General features: G+C 44.7%; 1 protein-coding gene across 3 annotated transcripts in view; it reads right to left on the bottom strand.

The window, feature by feature from the left end:
* PLXNA4 (plexin A4) overlaps window positions 1–26,971 on the bottom strand; it is a 429,864-nt gene that overhangs the window by 208,289 nt on the left and 194,604 nt on the right. For all 3 annotated transcript variants that reach the window (XM_010711589.3, XM_003201828.4, XM_019614671.2), the window contains one exon: window positions 7,134–7,265. In XM_010711589.3, coding sequence (XP_010709891.1) covers window positions 7,134–7,265 — 132 coding nt within the window. The remainder of the gene's footprint in view (window positions 1–7,133; window positions 7,266–26,971) is intronic.

Raw genomic sequence — 26,971 nt, 5'->3', positions numbered from 1 at the left:
AAGGTTGCCAAACTCTGCCAAATTCTTCCACAGGGAAGAGATCAAGAGAGCTATAACTTCAAGTCACCTGCAGGATGGCTACAAAGATTCTCCCAATGAGCATTTCCCCCTCCAACACTTCCAGCAGAGCTCAGACTACAGACCTGACGCAGGTGTGAGGGAGACGAATCTCCTTCAGAATCCAAGGGCCAGATTCTGCCCTGTACTCTTTCCTTGGGAGGACCTATCTGCTGCACTGCACACAGCTCTGGGGTCCCCAGCACAAGAAAGATGTGGAGTTGTTGGAGTGGGTCCAGAAGAGGCCACAGAGATGCCCAGAGGGCTGGAACATCTCTCCTATGAAGAAAGGCTGAGGCAGTTTAAGCATTGCTGCCTTCCAATACTTAAAGGGAGCTTATAAGTAGCGACTTTTTACATGTTCTGATCTCGGAACTATCTACTGTACCTTCAGGACACATGGATCCATAGTGGCTTGTCCGCAGTGGTACAAGGTAGGATATGAGTCCAGATCTCTCAAGTCCTGAACTGCTTCTGAGCTGTAAAGCTCTTCTCCTTAGAACAGTACTTGTTTCATGGAAAAGTGAGGTACTGAACACAGCATCAGCACTTACAAAAGTACTTCCAAGGCATAAAAAAACCTTATTTCAAGTGCAAAAAACCCAAGGTTGAAAGACAATGAGAGGTGAAGCTCCAGATGCTCACATATCTCATGGTATGAAGATGTGCATTGGTGGAATTCTTTTGCCACAGAGGATTCACCTGGGACATCTCCAAGACCTTGAATTGGTTCCTCATTGGCTCACTCCAGTCTTCTGTTATTTATGACCCCACTGCAGCACATAACCACCCCTGCATGTGATTAAGATACTAAGAGTATCCCTGCTCCCTTAACGCTGCCAAAGCTTTGTCCTAGGATATCCATATGCAAACAGCAAATGAGTTAAAATCAAGCTAAACTATGACTTTTTTCCTTGCCATAATATGCATTATGCTGATAAAGTATTATTTCAAGAGAGTCAGCAGCACAATGTGCTGCAGTTTTGCCAGTGGGCCAAATCGCTTTTATCATTCTTGGCTGGGAAACACAGGCACTCAGTGTCTTTTCCATCCTTAGCTGAGCATCAACGCAGGGTTTTCCATCCATGCAGTCATTTCTCAGAGGGCATCTCAACTTAGTTAACAGGCCCTTAATTAGGTGAAAGCAAATGCAAGAGAGAGCCGAGTTCAGCCTCTGATATTGCTGAGGGTGATAAGTGGTATTTTAAGGGCAGGAAAGGACAGTGAAAAAGAACAAAAGTTGCCTTGGCCTCCAACTGGGATTATGCTCTGTGCTTATTAGAGGTTGACTGAACTCTAGGAACTTTCCTTCCTCATATGCTTTGTTCAGGACTGCCCAAAAGCAGGGTGGCTGAGCAATGAAATAGGCAGTTAGGAAATCCTTCGTAAAGAGAGCCAAACAAAACACAACTTCACAAAGAAAAATTATATTTCAGCACTTTACCCAGGTTCTTAGAAGCTCTGATGACTCCGGTCTTACTGAGCATGTCAGCCTCAGAGCATCAAATTACTCCACAAGAGAGACTATGCTGTCATATCCTTTCCTCCCAGCTTTTATAGGTTGAACAGTGAAGTCCTGCAGAAGACCTGAACATCTCCAAGGAGTCCCTGGAGGCGTTCAAGACCAGGCTGGATGGGGCCCTGAGCAACCTGGTCTAGTACCAGATGTGGAGGTTGGTGGTCCTGTCTATTGGCTGGGAGATGGAACTTGATGATCCTTGGGGTCCCTTCCCACCCAAGCCATTCTATGATTCTATGAGCCAATGTGTACAGTTGTGTGTTCCACACAACACACTCTAACCCTTCTACAAGACGACTGACATTTTCCCAAGAGCCTTCAAGTCAGCAGAGTGAAATGACAGACATCTGCAGCAGCAATGCCATCATTTATAACAGCTTATGGGTGTCTCTGCAGCTTTTAAATCCCAGGTCAAAAAGTCACACTTATTGGACAATCTCAGCTTTCTCTTTTCAAGCATAATCATTTCAGTCTCTTCTGGTCTTGGACCAATGATGAAAAACGTGGTCTGCACGCAACCTGGTGGCTCACAAACAAACAAATGTAAATTTACAGGAAAAAACACTTGAGTTATTTTTAAAACTTGTGATCTTGAGCCAGTGTTTCTGGGGACAGGCTCAGGCTGACAATCCCCAGGAAACAGCCACTCCAAACCGAGGGCTTAATGCTAATTGAAATCTTGCGCAAAGACCACATTTGAAGAAATTATGTTGTAATTAGGTAAAGTTATTAGTGACTGCTTTAACTAATTGATACGATAACACAATCGGCAGACAAGATTTCAATCAGTGGTCATGAAATCAGAAGTAAACTAACCAGTCACTACCTCCTCCTTTGCAGCTAATTTGCACACAATAATTCTGTTGCAGATAATGACTCAGCGTCAAAAAGAAGACTAAATCTCAGGAGGCAAATAGGTAAAAGCCTCCCCCATTTTAATGAGAAACAGACACAGAAAGGCCAAAAAGATCCTGTCAACATGATTTGTAATACCATTACTTAATTTTTACCAAATGCTTTTTCTGCCATGCTTTAGCTGAAGCACATATTTATTTGATACTGCATTGGCAAAGTTTAAAAGAGTCCCCAAAATACCTGTCTGCTTCTGCTACACATGACCTGACCAATCTCACCTTTGATTTTTAGGGAATGATAGCACTGCATTGATGTGGGTTATTCAGATCATGGATGCCTTTCTGCTAGTTTATACGAAAGAAGCCCAACTTCCTGCTGGAGTGTGACTCTGAGTCACCTGCACAGTCAGGGACAGAAAACCTCTTTCCTTGAGTAAAACACGGGGTTACTCAAACTATTCACAGAACGGTGTCCTCCTTAACCATTAGTAAACCAGAAGTGGGAGGCAGCTAAAGCCCTGGAATTTTAATAATACAAAGTTGAGGCCTCTTGCTGTTTACTTCTTTTTTTCCCCATCCTTTAAGTTCCTTTTCTCTAGCTCTTCCCTTTGATCCCCTTATATCAAAGGGAAGAGCTAAGATTCTCATATCTTGGAGTTGCTTCCAGGTGTTGCATCAGTTTTGCAAAACACTTCCAAGCACTGGGAGAGTCCCAGGAGTCTGACATGTTGGAATGGAATTATTTGGTGGGTTGACTGAGTGACCTTCCCATAACTAGTCCAAAGTCACAAGAGGAAAATGAGCATCCTGCGCCTCATGACATCCAGAGCTGGGTTGAGTATATAAACAATTCAGCATCAAGGAGACATGGCCATTCAGCAGCGTGGGGACAGCTGGAACAGGAAAGAGCTAAGAAATGGAGCAACAGAAAAGCCTGCAAATGGGAAGACAGGGCTACAGAGAATGGGTAAGATTGGAGACAGAAGCAGAAAAAGTAGGAAAGTGATGAAAGAGGCACTTCAAACACTGCATAGAATGTCAGGGAATTTGTATTCTCAGGCTTCTTGTCTGAGAGGAGAAAGTTTTGGTGACCAATCTTTCCCTTTCTATCATTTGATCACACTTCCCATAAAATATATTTTTATATGGATAGAATGGTGGTGAAAAGTTGCTGCATCCTGCTCCTGAGAGCTCAGCATTGTACAGAACTGCAAGGGAGGATCAAGGACCACAGGGCTAAGCAGGGCTCCCTGTTCCCTTGGAGCCCAGGTTCATAGAATTATAGAATGACTTAGGTTGGAAGGAATCTTAAAGATCACTGAACTCCAACCCCCATGGAATAGGCTGGCTACCCCCAACCAGATCAGGCTGCCCAGGTCCCCATCCAACCTGGCCTTGAGAATCTCCAGGGATGGAGTATCTTCAACCCCTCTGGGCAGCATATGCCAATGCCTCATCACACTTCGTGTAAAATACTTATTCCTAACAACTAACCTAAATCTTCCCTCTTTTAGTTTAAAGCCATTCCCGCTTGTCCTATCACAATTAAACTGGTTGCAGCCAGGCAGATGCTGCTTTTACACATGCCTTGTGATATTTTCTGAAACACAACAAGTCGGGTTTATAGCAGCAGTGCTTTGAAGGCGTTTCAGATTAAAGGATGCCATGCTGAGCTGGGTCCTAACACCTCATTGGCTTGGGGTATGGCAAGAGCAATGCGTGCTGGGACTGTCAAAGCTTTAATAGAACAGAGACAAGCTGGAAAATTTAGTTTTATTATTGGAGCTTCCATTCCCATTGAGGATTGATGACTAATGAAGTTGAGCTTTGCAAAACTGCTTTTAATGGAGTAGCAGAATACACAACAGAATTGCTCTTATCTCTGGGACACAGCAAGGGGTGAGCCCTGAAGACTGAGGCTGAAGAAACCCCAGTCCATGTCTGCCTTCAAAAAGCTTAGCACTCCTCCTTAGCACCCTCCTGTCCCTCATCTCCACAGACCTCAAAATGTAAAGAGATTTCAGTGGGCACTGAAAAACTTTGATAATTCAGGGCTTCATCCATGTGTGAAAAGGACCATATGACATGGTTTGTACAATGGACAAAATACATGCTCCCCAACGCCCGTAGCATTTTTCATCTTGCCTAGAGTGATGGCAAAACTCTGCACCTACCCTCAGTCGTCCCTCCTCTATATACTGAGGCCAAATAGATGTTAATCCAAGCACTTGAAGAGTGTTCACACAGAATGACAGAGGATGGGGCCTCAAGTGATCATCAAGTCCAACCCCACTGCTAAAGCAGGTTCCCTACAACAGGCAGGCATCCAGACTTGTGTTGAATATCTCTATAGAAGGAGACTCCACAGCCTCGCTGGGCAACCTGTTCCAGTGCACTGCAATCCTTACCATAAAGAAGTTCTTCATGTTAATATGGAACTTCCTACAGTTTTAGCCATTACTCCTTGTGCTATCACTACACACCACCAAGAAGAGCCTAGCCTCATCCATTTGCCTCTCACCTCCCTTCAGATGTTTATAAACATTTATCAGATACATGTACCATGGGCACACAAATAGCACATGTTATTGCTATGATGGCAGCTCTATCATTTGCATTGCTTCCTGTATCATAAACAAAATCAAAAATGGGCAATGGCTTGTATAAAAGATAGGAATTGAGTAAACAGTGATGAGCAGCGTGTATTTTCCTCATTGCCCTCTCCTGGAGAGAATCAAGAGAGCTCCTGTGTGTGTTACTAGACCAACTAGGAGACAAACATCTCAGCTTTGTAAATGTGAAAGGTGTAGAGTGGTGGGATCTGAAGGGACCTGTCCCAAAGTGGATGCTCTTGGAAACTCTGAAATCAGTGGACTAGATTTTGGTGTATCACCTTGGCATCAAGGCTTTCACTGTGTGGGAAGCCTCACTCTACTTAAATGAAAGGATTCCCTGACTAAAATGATAGTAAATAGATTGTATCTTTTCACAAGTCTCACAGAAGTTCATTAGCATCACTTGCCTCCAGCTTCCCACCCCATCCCAGCAGGTGACTGACACTGGAGAAGGCATCCTATCCTTCCAAGCATTATGAAAAAGAGCAGATGAAAAAGAAGTTCCAGCTCTGTCACCATACCCTTTTTCCTGTGTTAACATCTCACAGCATCTCTAATGAAGATGAATGTATAGAGTTGCTCCACTCCCCAAACCATATTTGAGTTATTCATAGCTTAGAGGAAAGAGATGGAAACAAAAGAGACCTCACAGGCACAGAAAACATTTAAAATAAAGTGTTTTAAGCACACAAAATGGCAGTTTTGGAAACTATAACTCCCCGGACTATGCAGAGATGAAAAACAATCAGCCCAGAATTCTGAGCTCCTGGACCACAGCAACCCTACTAACTACCTCCACTCAAAACCCACACATATCTCTGTCTTATTGCCCTTGGAAAACTAGCTAAGGTAAAGGCTAATCATTTCAGTATTAGCCACAGTCTAGAAAACAGCCACCTGAAGAGGATATGAAGGTGTATAAAATCATAACAGGTGGAGATGGGATGACTATTCATTTCATTTTTAAGAGGCAGGAATTAGTGGGTGGAAAACCTGCCATAATGGTGGAGGAGTAGAGAAGATAACATGGCCCATTTCTGTCCTGGACACTGCTGACTGTTGACCACTGCAGCACAATGCTGACAGAGGGTCAAAGCACAGGACACAATATCTAAAGGGGAATCTGGTGTTAGGGAACTTCTGGAGTTTGCGAAGGCAATAGGAAGCATATCACGTTTGTGTTTTACATTTGGTGTCATTTACATGGTGCAAGGTCAGGAGAGGTGAATTTACTCAATGAACCCTAATGTATGGGTGAACACACTGCTCTTGAACTGGTGGCCTGCAGTAGAACTGGAGGTGCACATAGAGCACATAGTGCACGTAGAGCACTTGCATTGCCTTGCCACATTCCCTCATTGCTCCCTTTTGTCTAGCCATCCTAAGACTGCTTTACAAACATGCACAAAACAACCAGTTACATCAAGTCCTTGTATGTTCACAAGGCTAATTACAAGCAATCACTTTTTTCATGCCAAACTAGTTCTTCCCAACTCAAGGAGCAAACTTCCCTACGATCAAGCACTCTGCCAAAATCAGTCATTCCATGCTGAAGACCCAGATTGGATCTTCCACGAACTCTGGCCAGTAGTATTTTCAGTAATAATAATATAACAAGAATGTCACTCAAAACCATGTCTTCACCAAGGCAGGCCGTCTCTCCCACTCTAGATCACTGTGTCTCAGAAAAGCTCCAACTACTCCAAATACTCCATTTGGAGCCAAAAGATTCAGCTTTGCACTTACTCTATTCATATCCGTGGCAGATGTAGCCACAGTTTGAATGGGGGTGGAGAGAATGTGGTACACAGCAGATGCAACAGCAGCTCCTTGTCATGTAACCAGTAGGACGTGTAACTGCATAAGGCGATGCTGGGGGTGGTTCCTCCCCCTTAGGTCCGTGCTCCTGTCCTCTCAATAATCTTCATCAGTGTGTAAGTGCAATGGTTTCTAAGCACAATCATTAGATATTTAACAGTGCACAAGTATCTTTTGCAGTAACTGTTCACTGAGAATTTCACGTCCAATTCTGCCATCCATAGCATGATCAAGCTAAAAGCTTTCAGAACACTAGACAGGGCTTCTTACCTGCTTCTCAGACATGATATAGAGGTGTTCATGATCCATTGAGAAGGCCATGTCCCTTAAGATGGGGCCAGTGTCCACCACCTGCACTATCTCATACTCCAGCGTGTTCTTGGTGGTGCCATCCACACGGATCTGCAGAGCAAAAAAAAGGTGGGGAGACAACATCAGTGTTTTTCCTCCTTCCATTTAGACTGCAAATAATCATTAGAAATTGTGTTCTTGTTCACATCCTTTGGATAACAACCCCCATCACCACAAAATAAACTTTTCCCTTGCGTCCTCACTTAAAGGACAAAGCACAAAACTCCTGCTGGTGGTCCCATCAACACAGAAGATCCATAGAAGAACAATCTAGATCTTGCTAATTTTCTCTGGCACTATCAGTGTATAACTGTTGTTGTATTATTATCAGTGTATCACTGTTGCTGCCTGGACAAATCTTACCAAAAATTATGATATAAAGGACAGAATGTGGTGATGATGAGCAAAAGAGGCAAAAACACACAAGAGTCTTCCAGACTGACTCACTCAAATGCTAGTCAGATATTATTATCGTTCTTATTACTAATATTCCATGGGGGAATATATTATTGCAGAACATACAATGCAACATAGGCTATTTCTCTTGTTGATTACCTATATCTGATATTGAAATCCGTCCTGCACAATTATGACACCTTATGATTCCAGCTACAACTCATAACAGGGAGTCAGGGACATTCAATAATTGTAATTATGAGAACACTGTCCCAGTTTATCCCTGACAGTAAGACAGAACTACAGAAGAAAGTGCACAAAATTCAACAGGTTTCTCTCTTTACAGCTCTAAAGTTAATCTGTAGAGAATAGACTGAAAAACAGCTGAAGAAGGTTTCTAATTTTTCCATTAGCATAATCACAATTTAGGTTAATCTATCTATCCACAGAAGTATTGGGTCCATCTGGATATTCCAGACTCAGTATTTCAGCAAAACTCATGACCACACAATTCAGAGATGCATCTACATTGCTTCCCTCACTGTGTTTACTCTCAGTTCCTGAAAATCTTGTATCCCACAGCAATCCGAACATTACAGTACCCCTCCCTAGTTTCCCAAGTTACAGCAGATCTGCTTTGTGCTCCAAATGATGATCTCTGCATCCTTCTGAGAAAAGCAGATCAAATGCTTCCAGATCCTGGTTTGTAATTGTGCAGATTGATAGCAGAGAGAAAAAAAAAGAAAAGAAAAAAAAAAAACCAAACAAAAAAAACAACCCAAAAGGAAATAACATGCCATGGAAAAATGACAGTATCAAGACCCATTCCCACTGTTCCCTGGCACATTGGCCATGAGTTTGTTACTTCTGGATCAACTTCTTTTTTTTTTGCCAAAAAACTGAGCCTGAATCATCTTCTGTATTAGAAAGGAAAACAGAAAGGAAAAAAGGGAACAACAAAGGTCTGGAAAGCCTGTATAAACAAAGGGCTGCAATGATCATAGAACCATATGAGTTGGAAGGGACCCTTAGAAGTCATCTAATCCAACTCCCCTGCACTGAACAGGACCACCTACAAGCTGATCAGGTGCTCAGAGCCCCATTCAACATGAGCTTGAGTGTCTCCAGGGATGGGGCATCCATCACCTCTCTGGGCAACCTGTGCCTCACCACCGTTATTGCAAAAAACCTTATTTTCTTATATCCAGTCTAAATCACCTTTTCCAAAGGAGACCAGAGGATGTGTGGTTGGTTTATTGATGGATCTGGTGTTGATAGAAACATACTCCTCAGTGTTAGCACACAAAGAGGTTTGGGCCTTAAGCCCAACATCAAGCATCCATGCCTCCCAGTATCAGTGAGCACCTGGTAGGAAAGGGCTCATTCATGTCCATAATGAACACCTTTATCTCCTTGGTCTCTGCTTAAGAGTAGTCACTGATATGGTTCACATGTGAGGTAAAGAAGAAAGAGGCCAATGAGTTCAGGATAAACTCTTCCTCTTAGGACAGTCAGAAGAAAGGAAGGACAAGCAAAAAGGATTGAAGGTGCGGAAACACAGGAACCTGTACATTGAGGCACTGCCCCAGGCAGTTCAGACAACCCCGTAACAGAAGCCTTTCCAATTTCCTATGGGGACTTCTCTGCACCAAGTTCTCACTGTCAGAGGGCAATGACTGAGCTTTGTCTGCTGCTTCAGCTTTGCCCCCATTTCTCATCCCCTGTGGCTGCTCCAAACAAACCTCACATTTTCGCTGCCTTGACCTTGATTTCTCAGCATCATCAGGGTCAGATCTGTAGGCCACCAGATATGTAAGCAGCCAATTATCACCCCAGGCTCAGTCACTATCCCCAGCCTTTGCCAGCCCCATTAGAGGAGAAGGAGCTTGGAGATAGAAGAGGCAGGCAGAAGAAATAACCAGCTGGAGTTAACAAAAAGCACAGACACGAGGCACAGACCCCTGGGATCTCCCCTTGGTGCAGGTAAAAGATTGCAGAGATTTCACACCAGGAAAACAGTGATACATGGAAGGGATTTAACAGCTATCGCTAACCTAATTGGCTGCAAAATCATTATGGTGCAGAAGGGGAGGGAGGGCTCACTGCACTGAACATGTGCAAGCCTGCACACGTGCACTCATGCCTACACAGCCTCACAGCTGTAAGTGCACAGATCTCTTCTTCTAGTCAAAGCTATTAAAAAAGGTAAGAGAAAATTCAAAGTGGCCAAAAAGTCTGGTAACATTCACCCACATTGCAAAGTCTATGCAAGCCCTGTGCCAGCAAAGAGATGATACTGCAGCTTGCATCCAGAAGTCTGGCCCCTAAATCAAGTCCTCCCCTATTCTGTCTTCAACCTTGGCCTCCATATGCTCAACCCCAGGCACTGAGCCTAAAGGATCTCCATCTTCGCAGAACAATCTTGCTGCTGAGGATCAAGCACTACAATAGCAATCTATCTTAGAGTTTTGTTCCCCACTCCCAAGCAACTACTGGAATTAAAGCATTTGAGTTTGGAGGGGGAAAAAAAGCCAAGGAGTCTATAAAGGGGAAATGAGGAGATTCTAATCTAGGCTTGCAAGTGGTCATCACTGATGTCAGGGACACAAATACAATATACCCATGCTGCTGAATGCAAGAGAACTCAAAGCACACACCAGCATTTTCCTCTGTTCTTGCTTTCATTAGTTGAAATCAGCCGTAAGCATGGAGCTGGAGTGCTGAAGCAGATGGAGTTTTCTTCTGACTGAAGTACAGATATTCTTACATTGGAGATGTTCTTAATAGGCTGTGAGATTAGAGCCTGAGTGAGAGTCCAGAGGGATTTCTCCTTGAATCTGGATGTGAACCAGTAACATCTCTGCAAGGTAGGAGGGTAGGAGGGTGGAGAGCAAGGCAATAATGGAAGGAGGGGCTCCAGGACTGAACGCAAGTCCAAAAATGCTCAGCCCATCACTACCACTGCCAGATGTGCACGCACTCATCCACAAACATGCTCATCACCTTCACTGCTGGAATACCCGTTCCTACTGCCTGCACACCAGCCCTACTCAGCACTCTAAATCCTCATCCAACCTCATCACCATGCCTGCCACCGCCCGTAGGACTGACACCAACCACTTTTTACCCAGCACCCTGATAATCCTCCATTGCCCCACAGCCAACACACAAGCAGAGCTCCTGGGGATCAGCTCATTCAGACTGCACATTAATCCTGCTTCTCGGAAGGCTGCGCTTGCTGGGCTTCATTCTGCAAAGCTGGCTGCTATTAAAACATCAGCATGATGCTTCCCGAAGGTCAACTGCCAGGGGACCTATTCTGGCAGCTGTTTGTTTGTTTGTCTGAACATTATCTAGGTCTGGCTGTTTATTTACATCCATTGAAGTATCAGACAATAAATATCCTCTCCCAGTAGCAAACAGATGCTTGCACTCGAATGTTCTGGTTAGCGCTAGCTTCAAAATGATCTCCTTAATGAGCAAACAACACTATTAATCTTTAAAGATACAGGCTCTGGTCTTTCCTGAACTCCCACACTGGTCATGGCTAGCCCTGTAGGCATTCTGGCAAGGAGCCCATTGGTCTGGAAGATGAAAGAAGGTAAAAGATACCTTCCATTATTTTACTGATGCTTTCCAGTTTTATCTGGATCCCTACAGCTACCATGAATCCACAGGAAAGAAATGTTTGAGAACAGACTCCTGGGCAAGACTCCCTGCATGTGGCAGGGGGGTTGGAGATTCATGATCCTTAAGGTCCTTTCCAACCCTGGCCATTCTGTGATTCTGCAATCTGGTGGCCGATCAGACTTCTTTCTTAGAAGGGGTCATGGGTTTTAGGTGTTGGAATCATACGGTTATTGAAGTAAGGGACACAAAGAAACTCCCTAAAGCATGGGACACAGTTTAGAGGGCATGGTGGGGATGGGCTGATTGTTGGACTATGTGATCATAGCGTTTTTTTTCCAACTGTAATGGTTCTATGATCCTGCAATCTCAAACAGACCAAAGAAAAACAGTGGGGTTGGAGGACAAAGAAGTAATAGGTGTCAGCAAGCAGTCAGCCTCACTATTGAAAGACAAACCATGGTCATGGCAAAAAGCAAATTTCTTCAATCTCAGCAGAGCAACAGAAACATCTCCCTTGCAGATCAGAGCACTGATCCTGCCCCATGATCAGAGGATCTCGCAGTTCTGGTAGTACACTCTTCCTCTGCTAGGCTGGATGGGGATAGTCACTTTTGGGAAGCACTGTTCTTCATACCAAGAAGTGAGCTGTGAAAGAGGTCTAAGCAACCAGCAGCAGAGCTGGGAAAGGCAGTCTTAAACTGTATATCTGCATTTGCAAATAGTACAATGTAAAACAGCTGATCTGTAGAGGAATGCCACTTCTGCTAAAACCCAGCATCTAAGCTGCTTGTGTTACAGGCATGGCATGATGTCATAGACTGAATCAGTGTTTGGAGCACATTAATATATCCCTGGAGGTGTTCAAGACCAGGCTAGGTGGGGCCCTGGACAACATGATCTAATAGATGGCAACTCTGCCCATGCCAGGGGGTTGGAACTAGATGGTTCCTTCCAACCCAAGCCATTCTGTGATTCTCTGAATATAATGCAGTCTTGTTTAATCCAAGAAAAATCTAGTTATGCTTCATCTTCTAGTATATAAATACCAATATTTTAAGCATGGGCAAATTATTGCCTTCAAAATTGCCTTCAGATTCACTTCAAAAGCAGGTTCCATGAAAATGATCACAGCACATCTGCTAACACATCATCTCTATTTTCTTGTCCCAGTAGGTTGGTCTTGTTATAGGCAGCAAAAGTCTGCATCACTTCTGCCGTGTCAATTGTACTGAGCTGTTTTCTACTCTTCTAAAACCATAAATTCCTGCTCAGAGCATCAGCAGAGTGAAAATGAGACCCCCATATACTCCTTAAAATCCAGCTAAGCCTCCTGAGATTGTGTTTGGGAGCTGGGACAGGGCAGACAACAGCTGGATAGGAAGACAGCAGGAGCAGAGTCTGGTTGGCTGATAGTAATTACAAATAATTAAATGAATAACTAAGGGGATGAGGAGCTTGGTGAACCATGGCTCATTCAGCCAACGCTTCCCTCCCCATCACTCTGCTTTGTGCAGAATCAGCAGACCCCAGGCTGATGAAGTTAGAGGGAATTCATCATCGCCAGCCCCAGTGCTTCCAGACAGCACTCTGGCAGTTCCTGCTCAAGTAACAGCGACAGTTTGTTTTAGCCATGAAATTGCCCCAGATCCCAGAGGAGGTGATTAAGGAAGATTGTAAGAATGGATTTCAAAGGCAAAGCCCCACAGGACATAGAATCAGGCCTCACTGCCTCCACCTGGGTGCAAGGGAGCAAACAGTGGCACTGACTCTGAAAGAAAGAAATACTTTATATAGGGAAAACCAGAGCTGAGCAGAGGACAATCTCTGTCCTCCCTGTAGTCTGAGGCATCTCTTCTTTGTCCTCCCTGCATCTCTTTCTCCAAGGGCTTCTCTCTGAAATCACCATCATTATTTCTTACTATTGGATTAAGGCTGAGCAAATCTCATTTCCAAGAGATCCAAGCAGCCCTGCAGCCCAGCACATCAATCCAGGCTGCTCTGAACAGTGCCCAGCCACAGCCTTACGACTGCACAGGGGCCTCTAATACTTCATTGCTTTTCCAATGTCAGTTCCTCCCCATTTTATGAACCTAACATTCCCCAGTGGACACAGAGTCTGCTGGCTGCTGTTTCTGACATGGCAAGGGGGCAAAGACTCAGCAGAGTATGATCTAATGTCAGGCCATCATGATGATAACCTACTTCTGCTTTTCCATTGATTTGGGTTACATGATGTAGCTGCACTGATCTCAGCAAAGACAAGGAAGGAGCTGGTGCACTCTGTTTCCCCCTATTTCCCTGTTTTGCCGCATGTTTTCCAATAGAATAATCCATTCTAATTTGCCTAAAGCCTATTAGCAGGAGATCAATTTCTAATAAAATATGACATTTCAATAATCCTGTCTATCTACCAATACAAGAGGCTTTTAGAAACACTAATTGAAAAAGCAAAGGGTGAGCTATCTCTTTCTTGTGCCTAACAGCCAGCAGTCCTCTCTCTTCTCTTTTACAGCTTCCAGGTGCTGCTTCTGTTGACCAAGTCATTCCATCCAAGTACGGATCTGAGAGCACCTTCAGTCATATGGAGAGCAAGATCCTAACAAGCCAAGTGTTTGGTCACAGCACTCATGTGCTCAATGCTATCCAGATCCAAACATGTCTGGATGGCAGCATGTCACCAGAGGCAATGCTAGGCACTCTGGAGAGACCAACCTCAGAGTTCTGCTTCCAGGGAAGACTCACTAGAGTCTAGTGTTTAAGGGGCACTGAGTTACAATGGATCAAGCACGCAGTGATGCAAGATACACTGGAATGACCCTTCTGCTTTGTGCCAGAGGATCCTGCAAGCCAGGAGACCAACTCACAGCAGATAGAAGTCCCCTTTTTTTATAGTCCACAGCAAGGGACTAGCGTGCCATTCCATTCTATTTCCCCACTAACATTTATAGCAAGAGAAATTCCCAGCCGTAATGGATTTATGATCTAAATTAGACGTAAATAAAAGGCCAGACTTTTGTTCTTGGTTTGGACAGCAACTAACACAGTAGGTTTATGATCACTGCTACCAATACTATAAAAATAATAATTACAGCCATAAGTGTGGCCAGCCAGGATATGGCTGGACTGCAGGGCTCACCTCAAATTCAAATAGCAATTGTTCAAGCTTTAGACCTGGACACGGGGGAAAGACAAAGAGGTGGTTGGGTCCTTTCTACCCCTCATCAGGGAGAGTATGTCAGGTGTGTGCAGCTTTCACATCCATGAGCCCACTGACAGATGACATCATTTTTGAAAGCATGATTTACACACAATCCCCTGGCGCTCCCTGATTGATAAATTAGACAGTCGTGAGCCACGTGCTAATCAATGCAAATCATTAGTCTGTAACAACACAAGGCAAGCTCGGCAGAGCTCATTTTTCAAGGTAATGGTCTGCCAAGAGATTGGTGTTCAGCAACAAGCCCGGCCAGGCAACCTATTAGCAGGCTGCTGGCTCTCACCTATGGCATGGGGCTGAGGCCTCTACTCTCCAGTCTCCATGCTGAGGACTTGGCTGTGATGCTACATGCAAGAGCCAGAGCCCTGCATCTATAATTCCTTCCCCTTCCTTTGCAGAAGGCATCACAACTTCTGGCCCTCGCTCCACTGATAGCAGCCACCTCAGTCCCATGTATCTGGAGTGCATGTGCTCTTGCTGATAGATATTTCAGGAACACTTACTCTTCACTTACCCCAACCCTGCAACCTAAAATAAAAGCCATTTGAGACTGGAAAAAATCAGACTTTGCCCTCTCTCCAGGGAAAACGAAGCAGGGAACAAAAGGCACTGGCCTGCAGAGATATCCTAGAAAATGTCATGATGACCATTGGCATCTCTGAGATCAGATGTCTACATCAGGCATGCATTTGACCAAACCAAGAGGACATTTAAACACTGTAGTCACATATTTTATAGACAAGCCTTTACTGAGGCTCTTGCAAGTGCTGTCCATCTGAGTAGCTACTTTGAGGAAAGGACACTATGCTGGGGAAAGACTTGCCATCATTGATGAGAGCAAAAGCAAGGGAGGAACATGGGACTATTCTGCTTGTTTCTCACAGGTATCTCCAAGGATCCTATAATATCCTTTGAGTCTGGGTTATAAGCACTGCAAGATTTTAGTCACTCTAGGAACAAAGCTCTCTTCATCCATCGGTTATTTAACCAGACATTTTTCTTACCACATTCTATACGGCACCCCAGATTCTCTATTTGACATTGCTAGAAGCCAAGCTCTGTGCTCATAGTGAGGGCCCTGCTCCTGAATGCTGGTATTTATGATCCCAATGGATCATCTCAAGGGCCATCCTGTTGTCACACTGTTCATGGACTCTATGATGGCGCTTTTGGATTATGCATTTGTCTCTCTGCAGCACATTTATGGCTACTTTACAGCTATGAAGTCATCTCCTCCAAATAACAGCATCCCATTGAACAATCTGAAAGAGAATATGCTGCACTTGGTAGCTGTAAGTATCTCCTTGCATGTCAAAGAGTTATTCCAATTTTTCAGCATGCCAGGAGTTCAGATATACATAAAGCCAACAGTCATGACATGAAGAGTACAAAACCTCAGCTACTTCAGTTTGTCCAACACTGGTGGTATTTCATTATCAGCAACACTTTGGGGAGGAGATGGCTAGCTTTTAAACATTTACCCTGATACTGCCACCAGTGATAGAATCATGGGATCATAGAATGGCTTGGGTTGGAAAGGACTTCAAAGATCATCTAATTCCAAGCCCTCTGTCATGGGCAGGGCTGCCAACTGTGCAGTCCTGATTCTTCGTGCAAAAAAATTGAATAGATGCTTTCAGTTAGAGTGGATTTTGATTGATATTCAGGGAGGAAAAAAAAGCAAAAAAAGAAAGGAGTGTAAAAATGAAACTTCAGCATACAAGAACATTCTTTGGGTGGCAACTTGCACGGCATACAAGCCAAATTACCTGATGACTCTGGTCGGATCTTAAGCAGAAGTGAAACTATAGATCAAAGCTCACACAAGTAGCACTATCAGACTCAAAGCCCTGTATGGTTTTGGGTCAGAAACATATAAAAACAAAGCTTGTCTGTGAATAGGACTGGCCAGAAACAAAGATATTCACACAGTTTTGGCCTGGAGCACAAATCCTTACACGGGATTGCTCAGAAGCTGTGGTAGATAATCCTATGGGATGATCTGAGGACAGATGGATGGCGACGTGGGAAGGACCTGGAATACAAGTCCTTTATAAGTGTCTGTTCTTGGGTACAGAGCAGCACCACAATGGGCCCTTTGACTGCAGTCAGACGGGGTGAGCTTTGAGACACCCACGGATCTTCATGATACTATGTCATTTGAGAGGAAGCCAGCTGCCCTTGGGCAATGGGAGGCATGCAAAGACCCAGGCACTCCCATGGACACATGGGCAGGAGGGCACGCAGCAGCTTACAGAGGCACAGCAGAGCATGCATCAACCCAGTAGCACACCATACATTGGAAATGCTCAAACAGGTTGCAACACAAAGGTACCCAGTGACATGTGCACATGGTGATGCTCATCCGCCTGGACTCAGGATGCACCCAACAACGTGCCATGGGGACTCAGTCACGACTGAGTGGTTATGAGATGAGGTGAAGATGAACACAAGTGTGCGAAGTGCACTGTCACACAGCAGCAGATTCTGGGGTGGGAACACACCTGAACAGCACAGAAATCCCCCGAAAGGCACCCACTCTCCGTAGCAGACAACACAAGGATCTGATCTGAACACTTTAACACATGGTGGGTAGGACAGTGCCCTCTGTGGCTCCATGCATCAACCATAACTTGTAAGATGTGCAGAAGCATTTGCAATTTCCCTTTACAGCATAATAGAAGCAGACCAGAGTATCTGCTTTGCTGAGGATTTGGGCATTTTCACCACTTCCTCTAAACAATTCAAATCCAAAATCATATCTCAGAGATTATATCTTTGGTCAAGTAAGGTTCTCTGGTCTTGCAATGATATTCATTTCAGACTCTAGTTCTGAATGGCTGCAGAGAAATGGAAAGATGGGCTATGACACATAAATAAAAACTGAGAAACCCGGGGTTTGGAGCTCTTTGCTCATTCTTCTGTAACATAGAAGGCTTATGTGGATGGATGGAATGATGGCTTGGGAACAATTCCTGTCAGCAACGTGGAGAGGTGTTATCTCTTAAATATGTGGGAAAAAGGGAACCTGAAGGAGAATCCTCAGAAGGAAATCAGCCTTTCTGCCCAGTCCTTTTTGTTGGTTAACATCCCGGGGCTAAGGTCAAGATAATGAGGTCCCACGTATCTCTGGGCCCCAGACCCATTGATGGGGTTGTGCTCTGCAAAGGTTATTGTAATTCAATTGCTTGTTGTTTCAAGCTCCTGGGCTTCTCAATGCCAAGGTGACCTATTAAGAACTTAATAACAGATAAAAAACATCCCTCGAAGCTTTTCTAACCTTCATAATCTATGTTTATCCACAGAAAGAAAAAAAAAATAAAATAGAAAGAGTGAAAGCTTATCTTCCAATATTGCCTTAGATAAAAAGGAAAGCCCATCTGAGGACAAAGGTCCATGCTTAGCCTTTCTCCCCTTTCACACAAGCTTCCAGGAAAGTGACCCAACCCTGCAGCAGTGGGCTAGGCCTATTCCCTTCATTTCCTATAGGCCACTGCTCCACTGAAGGCTGCTCTCATCTACCAGCCCACCAACAGTCCCTTTTCTCTTGTCTGATGTCTGATCATGGGACATGTCTCTCCTTATGCACATAACATATTTCCCACCATCCAGAAATGAATGAGTAGCATTAGTCCCAAATCCAATCCCTAGTTAGTCCCCACTCTCCTCTCAGCTAACCTCCAGCAAGACAAAAACTCCCTGAGCAGCCATCTCAGCTCAGCTGTGTCTCACTGAGCCCTCCTTCTTCCCAAGGCTTTCTCTCATCTCTCATCATCCAGTCCTTCATTAGTGACCAAAAACCATTTCTTATAATTTTTGTCTTCCAAAGACCACTAATTTTTGCTCCTCTCCTACAAAAACCACATATCACTTTACTGAACTAAACTTCAGTGTCCAGCAACAAACTCCAAGATGTTCCTAGTCACTACTGAATGGAAAGACAGCCAACCCTCCAAAATCCTACAGAAAAGACCACACCAAACAAATCCCTTGTTGCTCAGAGATGCAGCAAATGCTCAGGTCTTCCTTCTCCACATCCTTAATGTTTCCAGAAAGAAGCACCACCAATTATTGCTTGCAGTATCTTCCAAATGGCCCTAAACACTCTACACAGCACCTTGACTTCATCAAGGCAAAGGATCTCCAAAACATCCAGCCTCCTGTACTGAGTCCTACTGCTTTACCCTCACAGAAATGCTCTCATGTCAGTCTGTGCTGATAAATGATTTGGTCATTTTGGGGGGATAGTTTCTGTGGTACAGGAAAAGTTAAGTGGAGGTTCTTGAAGAGTAGACCATAAAAGATGCTGCCTAAGTGACATGCACCACTGTACAGTTCTTAGCTCAGAGGGTCACACAGTGGAAAGCAGGTGATCATATGATCACACAACCACAGTTCTCAGCACATTACCACTGACACCTCCAGAGACGGCAAAAGAGAGACAAAAATTGATTGGTATTGGAAATCTTCAAGGGGAAAGTATTGTGTAAGTGAAGTAATTGCTATCTCCGATAGCATGAGAACAGCATGTGTCTCCAGACCCTTAATCACAGACGTTCCTTGACATCAGTCAGATTAGACAAATGTGTATGCAAAGCCTTTGACCAAATTATCTAAAACTAATACAGACAAATTTTAAAATGATGGCCAAGTAGGTATGCTTTTAACACAGTTAAATGGCAGCTTACATTACTATCAGTGCAAGGTCTCTATGGACAAGGAGACACAAGGTGGTAACTTAGCTTTTGAGGAATACAGGGAGTGATTTTCTTCCAGCCAACCACACTCTGTGTTCTGTAGAGCATCAGCACAGGTCCATGGGGATAAAGCTGCCCACCCTGTGGAGGAAATAAAGCTCTCCCTGTGCACTTAAAAGGATTAGGAATTCTGCTGGGATCTGCCCTAAAGGAGCTGTACAGCATGGAGGGCAAGACACAAGGCACAATCAAGAGAGTATTAAGAGAATCAGAGGGATTTAGCAGGCAATACTGACATATTATTCCACTTGGATGGAGGCAGGGGACTCCTGGGAGAGGAGGAAGGCTTGCTGAGCTATTCAGGTTGGGGGCTGGCTGCTAAGACAGGAATCAGATGCTACACAGAAGTGTTGGTGAAGTTGGGCTGCCCCATCAAAGGACTCAGAAGGCTTATCATGACACCAAAATGTCTGAGTCTTATAAAGAACAGCAACCAATAGTTTACAGGAGAAACTACTACATCACTGTTAAAATTGGTGCTTCAATAGCAGAATTTGGGAAAAAGCATAGGAGTGCTTCCCAGAAAGACTGGTCACACTCCTGGGTCTCAGGACTACAGGGAGCCCAAGCAGGATCTTCCCCCACTATCCTAAATGCATCAAGCGAGGCAGGAGCATTCAGAAAGCTCAGCTGCACACTTGGTGATGGGAATGTGAGAGAAGAATACCTTGGCCATGATCCTCTCATATCTCCATAGCCCTCATCTACCTCCCATGGGCTTGGGAGAGTCGGCAAGAGTGTGTCACTATAATGGGAGATGAGGGATCACTTTCCTCTGGGACCTCAAGGTAACCCTGGCAGTGAAACTCTACCCAAAGCAGTTTTGACATAAGGTCGCAGCACAAGACAAGGCAAGGTCAGGAGTTCAGCATCAATACAGCAAGTGCCAGTCATGACACAAAAGACCCGGGGATCAGATATACCTGCCAAGTGCTGCCTGGGAGGGAGGGTATTGAGATGCGTAATTACTCCCGCTTTCATCTGTGCTGCTCTTCCCCTCTGTTCACATGGCTCTCCTGGCTTTGTCCTTTTACTCTGTACTACTGGAAAAAGCTTCCAGATGCTGACTCCTTCCTTCCCTTTTATCAACCCTTTCACTCTCTTCTCTCTCAGCACAGTCTGGTAACTGAAAGGTCTACGAGCATAATCCTCTTTCACTGAAGCAATGGCCCAGTTTCAGCAGTCACTCCTAAGAGCAACCAGTGATCGTCTCCAGCTTTGTACTGGTGTAACTCAACGAGGTTATCCCATGCAAGTGGAAGGAGGAACTACAGAGGAACCAATGTAGACTGGGGACTATGAAAATCAACACAGAATTGGTCGGGTTGGAAGAGACCTTAAGGACCATCAAGTTCCAAAGACATGGTTGCCACTCATCAGATCAAGCTGCCCAGGGCACCATCCAACCTGGCCTTGAGCACCTCCAGAGATGGGGCATCCACAGCTTCTCTGGGCAGCTGTGTCAGGACCTCAAAACCTCCCAAGAGGGTGCAACTATTTTCCTTTAAACTACTTAGACACTACTGCCAGGTTGTGTCAGTGCTGTTTTTTTCATACTCTTAAGGGTACAGGGGGTTATTTAGTGAAATTCCAACTTGGGGATATATAATATGCCAAACCCAGCACATTTCAAGGCAAATACACTGATCTCCATCCAAACAATGGCTTGAAACATCTCAAACATTGAGAATTTACATAGAAACAGCCTCTTTACCACCATCACCACTTGCTCACCCTGTCCCAAAACCTGGTCTCCTTCTGAGGAAAAACCTTCCCTGTTTCCAAGGTTTTGTTGTCGTGAAATTGGATCCGTTTTATGAAATTGAAACAAAATACGAGAATGTCAGGTTTGTAGACCTTCACATACTTTTGGAGATATTTTGCAGAGCCCTTTTAAACAACTTTTTTTTTAAACTGCTTTTAAATAGTCGCTTAACCAATCCTTCTCACGCCAAATCAAAGCTTTTCTTTGCCTGCGGTATATACCTGCACAAAAAAAAGAGGGCAGAAAAGATGTTGGGGATGGGCTGTCTATTATTTTTCGTCCCTTGCAGCCCCAAATACTCCTTTCTGGCCGAAGGTTCTCTGTGTGTGCAGCAGATGGCGCAGCTGCAGTAGCTGTCCCACTGCCACCCACCGTCCCCACATCAGCTTTGGGGCCTTCTGAAAGGACACCCCACCAAAGCCAGCATCCCTCCATAATCGATAAGCTCATCCTGCCCTTTTTTGTTGTTTTTTTGTTTGTTTGTTTTTGTTTTTGTCTGGGTCCATCTCTGTGTTTTTAGCACTCTCAGGGAAGTTTATACCGATGAAAGCAGGTCACGAGCTGTCCCAAAGAGGGGGGGACACATCCATAGGGGATGCAGGAGGCATAACTCTGTCACAAAGAGATGGATGTGCCATAAAATCCCACATGAGGGACTCCTGAGGTACTGGTATCATTGATAGCCCTGAACTCAGCCTGAGCCCCCCAGTTCCTTGGGACATTTAAAATGGGAAGAGACAAAGGACAGGAGACAAAATGGGCCACGGGGAGCAATCTTACATCAGTGCAGGTGCCTCATTTCCATGCTGGAAGGCAAAAGCCATGTTCCCCAGTGCAAGATTTGCCTCTGTGAGCAATGTCGGTCTGGGTGATGGAGACCAAAGCCCGAGCAGCTGCCCCAGGAGCAGCCTTTGGGCTCTCCGCATTCATCGGAGCAGACTGACTCTTCTCATCACGGCTCTAATGGTTCCCACTAGACTACTATTTCTGTCCAGGAGTGACAGAGGAAGGCAGTGTGCAGCCTTTATTTTTGGGACTCGGGGCTATCTTTGAAGGCTTTGTGGTTTAAAGGGACATGCTCTCTCTCTTTGTGACAATCGACTGTTTCTTCTCTCATCTTCAAAGCTAAAACTTATTCCCCTGCCAATTTTGTCTTGGGCCAACAACTCCTTCCCACCCCTTTGTGTTTCAGAGCAGAGCAGAGACGAGCGTGCATCTCCTTTTTATTTTGCTCTGTTTTCGTTCGGCTCTCTTGGAGGAGTAGATGGTTGTTTATAAATGGGAGAAACTCGTGTTTGTACACAGAACTCTTGGCAGTCAGGAAAGAAAACACAGAGGGGAAAATATTCTGAGAGGAAACATCTTGGCAGTGGTGGCAAACAAACTACAAAAGGAGGCACACCGAGGTGAAGGAAGAGTTACAGAACTTATTTTGGGGGGGATTTGGCCATTTCTGTTTTCAATCACTTCTCCCCCATCCATCTCCTGAACTGGGAGCCCTTCGAAGCTGCTCGCCCTCAACCCATGGCCTTGGGAGCAGAACAGGGACAGCCACAAGCAGGCTGCTGACCAGCCAGCTGCCACCTTTATCCCTGCAGTAGCACTAAAAAGCACAGCTGGGAACCGTCTGGGGAATCTGTTTCCTTTTTGTTGTTATCATTATTATTATTATTATTTATTCTTCCTGAGAACAGTCGCTTTTTTTCTTTTTCCTGGAAGCACATTTTTTCAAACCCAAATTTGCCCAACCTTTCTGAAAAAGTCACTGCATTTCTTCCCGACAGCCACAGGGTGTCAGCAGCTATATGGAATGGGTCCCCTATAGGAATCCTGGCTCTCTCAGATGTCCCAGAGCAACGCCAGCCCTGATGGGACACAGCTCTGGGGTGTGTCACCCTGATATCTTTGCCCCAAACCTGCAACCTGCTTTCTAGGCTTTGCCCCAAACACCCATAACACTGTAACAGGATTTGGGCATATTAGTGTCAGCTCTTCCCCAAAAAGGAATCATAGAATCATGTGAGTTGGAAGAGATCCTTAAAGGTCATCTAGTCCAACTCTTCTGCCATAAACAGGAATACCTACAGCTCGATCAGACTGATCAGAGCTCCTTCCAGCATGACTTCAAGTGTCTCCAAGGATGAGGCAACAAAGAGAAATGATCCAAAACGATCCAGGTGACATGTCCTGGCACAGTAGAACTTTTAGGGGCAGCGTGGGTCTGGGAGGAGAAGCTCCCAGAGGTGACAGTGTCTAAATTTCCAAATTCCTGTTTCTGAAGGTCAGAAGCCAACTTCTAGGAAATATTATCGAGCCGGCTACTGTGGAATCATGGACAGCCTGTTCAGACCCCAAACACCACATAAATAACCTCAGAGGAGCATCTGGACATTGAGTCCTGTGCTGTGCCTGTTGTCAAATTCCCTTTGCTACTGCTCATGCTTTTTGTATCCCAAGTGCCCTGTCTGTACAATAGGAGTGGCATAATCTTCCTTCCTTGCAGTGACATGGAAGAAGCCATTCAGATCTTATCCTTCTTACAACAGCCTGTTCTCATCTATTCTTCAAATCACAACAAAATGAGATGCCACTTCCAGCCCCAGACCAAAGCAGGATATTTTGGGAAGCAAAGGCTGGAGAGAGGCAAACTAAACCAACCTGACAACAAATGGATAGGGATTGAGCAGCCCTGTTCTGTCTGGCTCCAGAGATGTCTTCCTGTCACCGGCTACCTGCATGCCTTCCAGGCATGCATTCAATGTGGAATTCATCTTGTTTAACATGGTCTTCCTGAAAATCAGACATCTCACCTACTGAGTCAGGCAAGTTTCCCCTCTAGTCAATGGAAAGAGACAGGTTTCACCACAGGGCTAATCGTGCCATCCTAAATAGGTGTCTCAGGCAGATGGAGTGAATTGCTTTCAGGAGATGCCAGTCTCTCTCCATTATCTATAAATGGCAACTCATTTCGATTCAGTGCTGATGGCTGACATTAGGTGAGACAAATTTCAGCCCAAGTGACTGACTGTCTGGCATCTTTCACAGATGGGTCATTCACCCTTTCCTTGCTGTCCATGTGGAAAAAAAATATGTAGATGGTTTATTACAGAAATGTTTAATTTTGAGAGTAACGTTCAACATGTCCTCCTAAAGGAGTTGGGTTGAAGACATATACCTTGATCAGTTTACCTCTTGAGAGCTATGCTGTCACATACTTATAAACCAACTCACACAGAGCAAGAACTGTAGACCTAGAGCTGTTGATTGTTTTAGTTTAGCAGAAAACAGGCCGCTGGGCATCTTGCAGGTCAGGACTAACACAACTTGTCATTTGTGCAGAGCTGACAATAGGAAACGAAGGAAAAACTACAATGGCTTTGCAACCACTGTCCCTTTTGCATACATACATGTCTTGTTCTCGCTTGGAGGATCCCATGAACACATTGTTTCCTGGTTATATCACACTGTTGAAATTGAGCAAGGAGGACAATTAATGGTATATCAAGAGTAAAAATTGGGTTAGTCAACTAGGAAGAGTAATTACAGACAAACTGATGTGGAAGATACGCATTTAACCATAGAAGGCTGTTTCATAATACTCCGTACTCTCTAAAAACTGCCAAGTGCCATTTCAAAGGAACTCTATCTGGTTCCCTTTTGAATTCTCTCTCCCCACACTGGTTTTCCTTTGTCACTGCTCCTCTGAGTAGTTTCTGTCATTCCTATTGCTCATCCCTAACTTGTTGCTCCTCACTCAGTCCTCACATTTGGACTTCTGCCATCTCCTCTGTCCAACTGCCTGCACCCACGGGAGCTGATGGACACAAATCACATCCGTTGTGTGGGTACCTCCATACATATACTCTCCTTGGCAAGGGAGGATACCCCTCCTGGGGTGGTTGGGAGTGAAGAAGAGAAATGGATGAGGATCAGGACATGCAGAATGAGCCACATTTCTCTGCAGAATCACCCTACACAGCAGACTTAGAGGCTTTCAACCCCATTCAGTACATTGAAGGGGAGGAGAGGCTTGTGGACAGCGAAACAGATGAACTGATGATCATGTTGTCACCATATATTCAATACAGCCAGATGAGCTGATGGTCATACCATCACCACATACTCAATAACAGTTTGGTTTTTCCAATGCAACACTTAGCAATGAGTAAAGAACACCCTCCTGAACCTGACCAGTGCTGGGATTCCCTCTCTCTCAACAACAAAAAAAAAAGCGCCAAGTAAGGCATCCTCTGTCTTGAGCTGTCCCATCAAGTTCCTCCTGATGAAGATGATTTCAAGCACCATTGGCAAAAGTGATGAGTACCAGGCAGCGGGTCGCCTCCCGACATCTGCCACACACATTTCCTATCCTCTACAAGGGGCTTTCAAAGCAACCCTCTGCTGGGATGTTTGTACAAACATGTGTATTTACTGTGTCAACACACATTAGAGAGCAAACACATTAAAAGGAAAAGGAAACAGACTACGAGCTGAGGTCTTTCCAAACCTCGCTCCACCGCAGCTCTTCCCTGGGACCACAGGTTGATGGAGAAAGCTCTCATTCACAAAACCTCACCCCTCCTTTCCCCAGTTCGTGCCTATCCTGACAACCACAAAGATCAAATCTCTGTGGTGGGCAAACAGCTCTAAGGAGGACACATGGCTGAAGATGGAAAACTGAAGTTTCTTATTGATACAAAGCTCCTTGAGGGTAATCTGGCTCAAATTAGGAACTACATCTGGGAGGGAGAGGAAGCAGTGCAAGGGATAGAGCAGTGCAAGGGACAGTGGCATGCAGGGATTTGCAACAAGCAACAAGCACATTCCTGGTTCAATTCTTAGTCCCATCAGCCCTACCCCAGGCAATTATTCCATGACACATGATCTCCAAGCAGGGGGCAAATTTGTACAGGCAGAACCAGTATTTAGCAAAATTCCATTTTTCCAAATTAGGCGAAGCATTTCTGAGATTAATTAATTCTTGCGATGCTTGGGCTGGGAAGAGCAGCACCAAGATGTACATAAAAAGATGTTTAAAGAAAAACTGTTCCTCGTGACTTGTCACACACTGGATCCAGCTGTTGCCTTCATTCAGTATTTCCTCTTCAGCCTGGTGCATAACTGCATGTGTGTGTGTGCAGGAACATAAAGGCTAGACAGACAGAAGTAATTACAAAGCTACAGCCACCAAGTACTTCCCAGCTGTGCAATGAAAAAGCTTCACTCAACCCATCCCATGGCACTGGTGGCAAAACTATGTGCTGAACTCCATCCCTCGTTAAGAAATTCCTCCAGTAAGGTGCTACAAAGCCTCTGCAATGTGAAATTCATTGTACATAATGATGCTTAACAGCATGCTTATACAGAGAGCAGGGACTCTCATTTGTAAGAGCTCAGATCCAGTGCAGCACTTTGCATTTCCTATGCAAAACTCCTTGTCAATGGAAAGCCTGGTGGATGGGACGGGAGCAGTGAAGAAACCTTAGAAGAAAAATCAATGCTGAGTGATATGACTGACACTTCAAAGGATGTTTGTCACTCTGCAGGAGGAAACTCTGTACTGCTTTGCAGGACCACACATAGAGGAGTACTCCCTGACCCAGGAGTCAAACTCATCGTGCCACACTTGCCCATTGTATTGCAGTTTGTGCTCACAGGAGATTCTCATTGCTCAGGACAGAGTCCAGAATGCCACAGGATGTCAATGATGAGAGAGTAAGAACTTGTCATACAGAGGTGCAAGCAAGAGCTCAACTAGGTGCATCTCCAATAGTTGTTGCCTGTCTCTTATCTCTGGGAATTCAATGCCTAATTTTCAAAGTGTTAGAACCAGGGTATTTCCCTGAATGATTAGAACTTCAAAAACAAAATGATCAGGATAAACTGAAGGAATAGTTCAGGAAAAAGAAAAAGAAAGGAATAGAAAGAAAGAGAAGGGGAAGGGGAAGGAGAAGAGAAGGAGAAGGAGAGGGAGAAGGAGAAGGAGAAGGAG

This window comes from Meleagris gallopavo, chromosome 1 (genome assembly GCF_000146605.3).
Source record: "Meleagris gallopavo isolate NT-WF06-2002-E0010 breed Aviagen turkey brand Nicholas breeding stock chromosome 1, Turkey_5.1, whole genome shotgun sequence".
In the NCBI taxonomy this organism is placed as follows: Eukaryota; Metazoa; Chordata; class Aves; order Galliformes; family Phasianidae; genus Meleagris; species Meleagris gallopavo.
The sequence above is the reverse complement of the archived record's forward strand: the minus strand, read 5'-3'. Positions and strand labels throughout refer to the sequence as shown.